Raw genomic sequence first — 10454 nt, forward strand, 5'->3', positions numbered from 1 at the left:
ATCGTTAATTAGGATATATAAAAAAATAAAAATGCATTTGTAAAAAATATATAAATTAATATGATTTATGAGGGTGTATTAATAACTATTCATTTTCATAAGATATCGAAGGAATTTTCATTTTTTCAAAGTCATTTTCTAATTTGTTGTTCTTATCTGCATATGGACAATGACATAAAAAATTAAAAACCTGTTAATAGTTGTAAAGTGATTTGGAGATCTCTTAACTCAATTGCATAATTTTTTCTATATTTTTAACAAAAATTTTTATAGGCAAAAACACCCTCTAATTTTAATTTTTTTTAATTTTTTTACAAATAAATGACTAGCGCCCTCGGGTCAAGGGACGCCATAGACGTGCACAAGTGTGGAATAAGTTTAATAAACACCTATACTTGTACACTCATTTCTCATTTAAAAAGCAATTAATATATATATATATATATATATATTAAGTTTATTAATTTCTCGCCAAACAACTTAAATCCCAAAATCAAATATAGTTACATGAAAAAATCATATTTTTTTTATAACAAATGGTGATTTTTTATATATAAATGAGTGATTTTGCCCTTGTCAAAAAAGAAAAAAAAAACATCATTGCAAATCCAGGAAACCACATATTATAAAATAGAAAAAAATAATTCTACTCTTATTTTGCAAAAGTTGAAAACAACAAGTTTTTTTTTATATATATACTTTTCCCTGTAAACAAATATCATTTTTACAAGGGGTAGAAAAGTAATTTCCTATTTTTGGGAGAAATGCAAATATTTCTCAATAATTATACATATACTAATCCAATCCACTATTCCTCTTTCTTATTAATTTTCCTCATATACCAATCCATTCCACTATTCTTCTCTCTCTCTCTCTCTCTCTCTCTCTCTCTCTTCTTGGTTGTCTTCCCCACCTTCAAAGCATCTGTCCCCATATTAAACTCTCCTCCACCCTCACATGCCTACCACCTCACAATCCTCTCTCTCTCTCTCTCTCTCAAATGAAGCTCAAAAACCTTCTTCATCTACAACCCATGTTGTTATGCTCCTTCATCTTCATACTTATGTTCCTTGTTATTCTTCACTTTGATGTAACTCATGCAAGGTCTATAAAAGACAAGGATTTCAAGCCTAGTTCTAGTACTAATACAAGCAATGAAAAAGAAGAAGTAGTGCATCATCATCATGATCATTATTCCTCTCCATCCATGTCTTTCTCTCCTTCAAGCTCTTTCAATGGTGATGATCCTGTTCATCCTCTTTATGGAGTCTCCAAAAGATTAGTTCCTCAAGGTCCAAATCCTCTCCATAATTAATCTTTATATTTCTGTGACTTTGTTATATACCATTTAGAGTCTTATATGTTGTTTATTTTTCTTGTTTTAATTTAGTTTTTTTCTTCCTTGTTTTCTTTCTTTTTTGGTTTGGTGTTGATAAGAGTCAATGTGGGGGAAAGGTTTCTTGGATTTTACTTTGTTTTAAATATTGAGAAGAAAACAAAAAGTTTGTGGAATTTTGTTGAACTTGTGCACAACTTTTTGTCTTCTTCTTTAAGTTAAATGAAAGATTTTGCATTCTAGAATTTGGAATTCAGACAAGTTATTTTATGTTTTTAATGTTTAAAATGTTACAATTGAATAAATTGAGAAGTTTATCAATAGTTAGAAATTCCTTAACATTTGAATAAAATATATATATATATATATATATATATATATATATATATATATATATATATATATATATATATATATATATATATATATATATTCTTGGTTTTAAGTCTCTTTGCCATCAAAGGATATAAATCTTAAAAATTGATGTTTTACAAAGGTATAAAAGTAATTTTAAATATTAGAGTATATTGATAGCCACACACTTGTTAGCAAACAATGTCAAATCAAATCAAAATAATATATTTAATTTACTTCTAACAATCATTAGCTTATTTTGAAATAAAATCCCACCAAATTTATAAGTTTGAATTTTGGAAACCAACACTAATTATTAGGAATAATCATCTTGTTAAGAAAATTGCCCAATCCCCAAATGATCTTAGCAAACTAACCTTGATTGATCAATACTAATACAACCAACACACACACACATATATATATATATATATATATATATATATATATATATATATATATATAATACTAATACAAACAATATATATATATATATATGGCAAAATATTATTTATGAAAGTCCATAGATAAAAAATCTATGGATGCCCAATTATCAGCGGTTAGATTACGATCTAACGGCTGGCATTGATGAACAGTAGTATTATGTGTTATACTGTTCCAAACAGTAAACTGTATTTAATATTGAATTAATGACTGTTCATCAATGTTAGTAATTATCTATGGACGTCCATAGATAAATGGTCCTCTATATATATACACATATAAAAAAGAGAGAGAGAGAGAGAGAGAGAGAGAGAGAGAGTTGCAAATTAATTAATTATATATAAAGAAAAAAAAGAGAGAGAGTTGCAAATTAATTAATTATATATAAAGAAAAAAAAGAAAGAAAGAGGGGTAGAACAAGGAAAATATAAAGAACATGGTATACAATTAAAGAAGAATGTGAAGTCATTACATGATTAGTAGTACTATTGCTAACTACATAAGCTCAGTGCCAATAGGATCAACAACAAAATATATCAACAAAGCTTTCCTTGTCACTTCTTGGAATTTCAATCTCCACATCTGCAGTTTTCAGAAAATTTAATTGAGAAATTTATCCAATTTTGATACCACAGAATGATAAAACAAGCTATGCAGAAAAGAAACTTGTTTTTCTCGATGAACCGAAGAAAGCCTCGATGTAATTGAAAACAAATCTACATAAGTGAACTATAAAACTTTTCGCCAATTTTCTGATAGCTCAGGGATTATACATGAATATCTCACTCTTACTTCAAGAACTTCAATGCCTCGATGATTATTGAGACATATATTACTGATTACTGCATGTCTAAGTTCGATATGGAAATTAGTGAAAGAATTATATTATCTAATTGTGTTGCTATGAGTTACAAATGCGGATTTCTCTCGGAATGCAAAGCCTTTTGACAATGAGTATTTTTCGTACTTTAGAAAAAGAGAAGGATGAGAAAGATTTATATCGAAGGTTTAGTGTTCTTACGTCCTTGTAATCAGAGCTGCCTTTGAACATCTCCAAGTCTTCAACTGCAGAAGACCATAAGCACAAAGTGAAGATTTAATCATATTTCCAAAATTGATAAGTTTTGTTCAGTTTCTCGCAAAAAGAAACTAATGTGATTTCAAATTTTCGAGTAATTATCAGCTAAACATAAACAAACAAGAAAACAATCCTTACGAGATGGAAAGCGTATGACTGCAGCATGCGTGTATTCGCTATCTGTGACGTTGAAAATTTGACCTGAAATTTTTACTGATTGTGAAAATTAATCTAAGTAAAAAAATTCAGCACGAGAACAAATAAATTTCAAGATGATAAGTGCAAGAAATTTCTCAATATGTTTCAGCAAACATGCTGTTCATACATAAACAGTTGAATTAAAGCTTTATGTTTTCCACATGATATACATAGCCTGTCCTTCAGTTTCTGAATGGCGATGATTGTCACTCTCTAAAATAACTCTATGAAATTTAAATTGAGCGCCATAAAACAACATTAAACAACAACAACAATTAAATTGTACTCTGTTAACATTTGAGGTTTTGCAATGCTCATTAGCATCCATCACTTTCGGCCCACTCCCCACAGACCATACTCATCCAAGTAACACAAGTTCATCGCCGATTGTAATTAATTGTCACAATCCAATTGAAAGACAAGTGTTGAAATGGTTTAGAGTATGCCAATTATTATCTTTCAAGACTTTCAAGTGAATTCAGGAATAAACGAAATCGCTATGGCTACAATTATTTCTAGATTTATGTCTCAAACTGAAATAAATCATAACTTTTCATCACTGCTGTATCATGTGCAATTTGTTAATAAGCTGAGTAATTTTTAATTCATGGATACCTTGGGTTGCTTGTACAATAAAGGAACTGTATTCCGCAATCAAACTCCGAAGAGTATCTAATGCCTCTTCGACGGCATGTCTGCTCGCGTTATCAGAGAATGAAATCAACAATACACACTCCACCCCATAGTTAAACTCCTGTTCAATCAAATTACAAGAATGAATACCAAAAACATCGATTTCACATAATCCAGTTCATGCATACATCAAATGATAGCATCTTTTAAATCAAGTAATGTAATTGAAACTGTATTCATACAGAACATAAACCTAACCTCTCCTCTTCGAAATATGGGCATGATATCATCTTCTACTTCAGATTCATAGTCCAAAGAAATCAACCCCTACAAGACAATCAACCCATCATAATTAGAGCAGACAAACATAGCAAGATGGTAATTTTTCCGAAAATTTAAAAATAAGGGAGCCAAGGAACTGGATAAGTGATTACATGCCAGGGCATACATAGCAATGTGGTTTAACATGCTCCTTAAGAATTCCCAAATATGAATCATTAACATAAAACTTGGCAAGGTCTTCCTTTCTCTGAAATCTCATATAAACCACATGAGTAATATTATCAACATTCAATTCCTCCACACCACCTGCACATCCAATATTTCCAATGATTTAAAAAAATTCAAACTAGATAAAACAAAAATTTTGGGAAACAAACATGAGAGTTACCAAGTGAAATTGCAAGGATTCCACTCATATGGTACTGTGATGTATACAAGTAATCAAGCATGTTCTTTTTCTTCAACATCTGATAACTCCTCCTTGGCTTTCACCAACATTAAATGCTCCACAATTTTTCCTGTCAATCCTGATGGAAATTAACACACAATGCCATCTCTTTTCACCAAAAAAATATATACATATATATGTATACCTTTTCTTAGCAACTCCATTGACAACACCAACATCAGTGCTTTTGATGTGCAACCTCTGAATTGATCCTGAGAAAAGAAACAAGAAACAGATGAGAACAATTGGAAGCAAGAAGAAGGGAAGAGAGAAGGATCATACCATGGAGTGGCCTTGTTTTGGTGAATGGAGAGGGGGATTTGTGAGGAGAAAGGAGAGATGGGGAGAGAGTGTGGTGGGGGAGTGACATTGGAGGAGAGGGATTGCAAGTGTCAATGGAAGGCAAGGATTAGGGATTCAATTTTTTGTATATGTTCATGTGGAAGAAGACGATGGATTACTTGCAAGAAAGTTGTGGAGGTCATGTGATGTGGATTTGTGTGTTTGGTTTGTTCATGTGTTGTGGCATCATCAGATAAACTTGTCTTTTTTTTTAAATTTAACAAATATTTTCCTTTTCCTTCTTTTTTTTTTTCAAATAACTGATTTATATTTGGAGTTGAAAATTTAAATTATGGTTAATAAATGGTTTTAAAAAAATGGAATTTAGGCCTGATGAATATATACAAAAATATTTTATTATTAATAAATAATATTGAGAAGTATTAGTCAATTGTTTTCCTTTAAAAATAGATTTGAAGGCACTTCACAAGACTAGAGCTTACAAGAAGTCAATTGTGAGGATGGAAAAACAGTGGATTGAAAAAATAGGTCAAAACAGGTTGCTAATATCTCATGAGTCTTAACAAACAAAACTGATGAACAGAACAGTCAAATTGAAATAAACCGCAATAAGTTTAGTATTTTAGGACAGTGAGGGATTGGATTCTACTTCTTTTCGTCCTTCTCGGCCTCTGCAGCTTTCTTCAACCTCGCACCGACTTGGCGCTTGTTCATCTGTTCGACGCGAAGCTTTCCGTAGGCACTGAATGATTTCATTTCCTCAGTCACCTTCACAAGCTCGACCGAAGGTTGCTCACGGACAATCGGCATGTATGTGCCTTGGACCTGAGTGGCGGTGGCAAGCTCCTCCGGTGCAGAATCACCAGACTGAAAAAGATATTTGAAGATGTTTATCAGTTTGGTAAATTTCATCAGCAATGCAAAAGTTTAGAGGGAAAGAAAGAAAGGAACCTTGAATTTGCAAGCACGTCTTGGGAAGATAACAAGTTTGGCCTTGTAAGTCTTCAGCCTCTGGACATTGGATTGAAGACCCTCCAGGGAGCGGTTCTTCCGGCGGTGATCAACCGCAATTCCAATAGTCGGTGCAAGCTTTTTCGGAATGCCAGCTGCCTGAAAGACAAAGCATGAATGTAGCATTTCATGATCCATGTAAAAAGATGAGGGAAGATCAACAGTTCATCTTTGAAATCAAGATTACCAGAAAGTAAACAGCAAAGAATTGCTGAAGCTTTAAATTTAGCTAACTCAAGTATTGTGAAAACACATCAGAGAAAGAAACATTTAAAAATTAGTGAACTTCTAAATGCTTTTCTCAATAGTTTTGTTTGTTAAAAGCTATACTTAAATGCTAAGTTAAAACTATTATTCATTGCTGTGTCTTTTACCTCCATGTTCTCCTAAACTAAACTACCACCAATCAATAGCCCTATTCAAAAACATCAAAGTTCTGAAAGGTTCTAACAATTGTAACTTCGTGGGGTACTTTCCTGACTGCCTACATGGTTTCCAAATAACAGATTTCAAAAGCAAATTACTTGTTATTTAAATGATTGAACGATATACATGGAAATAGAATAGTATATAGGATCTCAGAATTTGCTATGAAGGAAACATTTTTTTAGATCAGAAATTAAAAGCATAAGATTGTCATATTCATGTAAGGTTTAGTCCTCATATTAAAATATAATGCTTAGATTATTACCTTGAGTTCCTCAAGCGTAAATCCCCTGCCTGCCCTAGGTTTCATATTGTACTTCAGAGTCTGACATTGAACAATAGGCCGGAGTGGTCCAGCAGTTGGCCGTGGAAAAAAATCTTTTACAGCTTTCTTTTTGTCTTGCTGCAAAAATTAATCACAAATGCATAAATGGACAAAATTAAAGTTGAGTATAAACTTACAATAACAAAAGATAAGCACATAGAAACCAATTGAAAATACAGACAGAGTACCAGTGCGTCTTCTGGTTTTGCGAGCAGGCTGGTTAAACCAAGTCTTAACATAGTTTTGCCAGTGCTTCTTGAAGTGCCCATTAGGCACAACGTTGTTATGCTTGACCATGACTACTCACCTGGAGATAAATATGGGAATAAGAGACATACAAGTTAAAAAAACCAGAAAAGGCAGTAAGATAATTTAAAATCTGTATTCCACAAGCACTGCAATAACTCATCTTCTATAAACATCATTGTTGTTACATTAAGATTATGACCATGCTCAACATACAGTGCTGTGCTCATATGCTGTTTTGAGCAAATTATATCAAGGTAAAAAAATTTAACTTCCCAAAAAGGGCAAAAATTTAAAAAGAAAACAGCTCTACAATATAATATTTCCCAAAACAAAATAACCTTTTAATCTTTAAAGCCATGTAAACATCATGCAGTGTAGGTTCCATCTTCCATTAGGCAGATTTTGCTTTGAATGACAAACAATACAAATCTTCTGAATTATATGGAAAACTAGTTGAGCTATGCAAAAACAATCATTTTTGCTGGGAACATTATGTCAATATATCCATAAAGAGCCTCTACAGTAAATCAAAGATACAGAACTGCAATCAATCAAATATTACAAAAGCCCCAGAGTTTCCACTGTTCAGATTTAGAAATATCAGGCTAAGGATTATTAAAATCAGAAATTGCTAGAAACACAACACGTGGAACAAAAGTATCTCTATTCTAGTTCTATCATCAGCCATTGGTTTGAATATAAGTTGCTGTTGGGTACAATTTCCTTTCCTTTTCTAGATAACATCATAGCAAGTTACACAAATAGATTGGGTCAAAAGAAAGACCTGTTATGGAATCTCATCAATGGTCCACCTATCAATGGTTGCTTACTGCAAAATTTTGGCACACCCTTATATAAGGACAGCAATACAACGATCTACGTATTTAGGGTGTCAAGTATTCTGTGCTGAATGAATACTTTGTTATATGCAACACTCGATATTTATCAACATTGCTCAAAACAGATCCAGAATTTACAAAAACTATTTTTTTCAGCTATAATTTCTTATGATAAACAGACCGTATTAACAAAAATCCTCCATACAGTACAAATCTCATACCATTACACTCAAAAGCCAAGTATAAAATAAACTATCCACACCATCCCAAAACAAAAGATATTTACAATGCAGCAATTTCTAAGTCTCGAACTCAAGTTAACAAGCATTTCAAGTAAATTATAAAATATCTGCATACTTGGAAGCTTGTTGATGTATATACAAAAAAAAAAATAAATAAATAAATAAATAATAAAAAAAGGATAATAAATCATAAATCAATGTTATTGAGCAATTTTCATCAGAGAAATGATGATATATCAAAGAAAAAACAAGTTTATATACATTAACAAAACGTATAATGTGAAGATTATGTGCAGATGATTAAACTTTTAGAACAATAAGAACTGATCCCATAAAAGCCATGGATCTATGAATAAGAGGCCGCTTGAACAAAACTCTAGAAAAACACAAAGTATGAACATCAATGAAGAACATTTAGAGATTTCAGCACCGAAAAATGATTACGAAAAATCGATAAAAATCCGAGCTTTCGAAGAAAAAATTCCCTGTAGTTCATTGTAATGATCAAATTACACAAAGAAGATGCTTCGATTTATTGAAACGAGAGAACCTCACCAGAACTTTAACAGCGGAAGATTAAAAACAAATATATATATATATCAAAATCTGAGTTTTCGAAGCAGAAATCCAATGAAATACACTGAGATCATAGAATTAAACAAAGAGAATACTTTGATCTTTCGAAAAGAGAGAGAACCTTACTGGATCACCGCTGTGGAGCTTCTCGTTTTCTCGCGGCCGCCACAGCGCTAATATGGAAGCGCTGCAAAACCCCTAACTTTTTTATCATCTTTGCTGTGTTTATATAGAAAAATTACTGAAATACCCTTTTTTCTCTCAAATCAAGAGAAGAGAAATTATTGATTATATATATATATATATATATTTACGTTTGCATTAAAACATTGCTTTGTTATATATATATATATATATATTAAAAAAAAAACTTCTGGAAACAAATTACAATAAAGAAAAATAAAAAAAATATTGCTCAAATGTCATTAATAGGGTGTAAGAGTGTTTTCAAGAAAACAACTCTCAGACTTATGGTTATACTTTCAACATAAAATTATATCAATAACGAGTGACTTTTTAATACTATATTACCACACTTATCTAAAAATAAGATTTATATTCACAAAATTAAAACTTTCAATTGGTTAGTTTAGGATAACAGAATTCTTACTTTTTTAAAATCTGACTATTAGAAAATATAACAAACTCCCAAATTGCTATATCGTGTTTTTATGCCATATAGCAATTAAGGTAGTGGATCATTTATTTTTCCTTATCTCTTTACCACGATTTCGTCTCTTTTTGTTAACTCTGTGACCAACCCTAACAATTCCACATTTATCATGTAGACCTTTTTGGAGACCTTGAGATTCAAAAGTCAAACTTGGGACTTGCTTCTAAAAACCATTATTATGTCAATTTAGTCGAGTGAAACGATCGAATTTTTAACTCGCGACGCCTCCATCCTTTTTCCCTTTATGATTAGAATTCTTCACATGTTTATTCAGTGGACTAACTAAGGGGCTAACAGGGGTTTCAGACCTCCCCACCCATCAGTGGTCTCTTTGATGGCCTGAAGACCCAAAAACCAAATCTCCCTCTTGGGAGGCCTAGCACCTCCTTAGCGGCCAGCAACCCAACCAAGGCAAGAAGCTTCAAGCTCTCCTCCTTTGCAGCCTTTGCTCGACGTCTCCCGGCCGATGGCAACCCGGCCACCTTCTTCTGCAGATTAGCAAAGCAATTGATGGGAATCATGGGATCATGGGATCATAGGAGTCATGAGACTTGAAGTTGAAGTCTTGACGAGGATGAAGATGCTGCTCATGAATAGATGTAATCATGAATGATGATGGCTTGAACTTCAAATCGATATTGAGTTGCTTAGCATGTGATGTGGGCCCACAACTTAATTATAACCGGCCCCATTTATCAACTTCACTCACTTTCAGCCTCTTTTCAAATTTTCATTAATTTCTTTAAGACTTTAATGGTAAAAATAAAAACTGAATGTGACTCGAATAAAAACTAAAAGCATCCTCGTGGTCGATGGGTCTCAGCATTACGGCTACATGTTATCAAAACAGCTCCTTGAAATTCTGTTTCCTGATTTCAAAATCTTGAATATCGGCTGCCGGAGCACTCCACTATCCTGTAGCCTCGTCGAGTACACTAGCCGAATATATTACATTAAGTATTATTTTTCACTATCGCCACGAGAACGAATGGCTTACTCCCTCGAACAAGAATCGAAAATTCACGCCGAAAAAATGT

The 10454-nt window shown here is 32.4% G+C and overlaps 1 protein-coding gene and 1 pseudogene across 1 annotated transcript; both read right to left on the reverse strand.

Annotated features, from left to right (window-relative positions):
• Window positions 1–2560: 2560 nt before the first annotated feature.
• On the reverse strand, window positions 2561–4862 carry LOC120253806 (annotated as a pseudogene).
• Window positions 4863–5573: 711 nt separating this feature from the next.
• LOC120253805 (60S ribosomal protein L13-1-like) lies at window positions 5574–8942 on the reverse strand. The gene is made up of 5 exons (XM_039262028.1): window positions 8871–8942; window positions 7016–7145; window positions 6779–6904; window positions 6028–6186; window positions 5574–5943 (listed from the first exon to the last, which is right to left on the reverse strand). The coding sequence occupies exons 2-5, from the start codon at window positions 7133–7135 to the stop codon at window positions 5722–5724; spliced, it is 627 nt and encodes a 208-aa protein (XP_039117962.1). The 5' UTR covers window positions 7136–7145; window positions 8871–8942; the 3' UTR covers window positions 5574–5721.
• Between the last annotated feature and the right edge of the window lie 1512 nt (window positions 8943–10454).

Source organism: Dioscorea cayenensis, unplaced genomic scaffold (genome assembly GCF_009730915.1).
Source record: "Dioscorea cayenensis subsp. rotundata cultivar TDr96_F1 unplaced genomic scaffold, TDr96_F1_v2_PseudoChromosome.rev07_lg8_w22 25.fasta BLBR01000214.1, whole genome shotgun sequence".
In the NCBI taxonomy this organism is placed as follows: domain Eukaryota; kingdom Viridiplantae; phylum Streptophyta; class Magnoliopsida; order Dioscoreales; family Dioscoreaceae; genus Dioscorea; species Dioscorea cayenensis.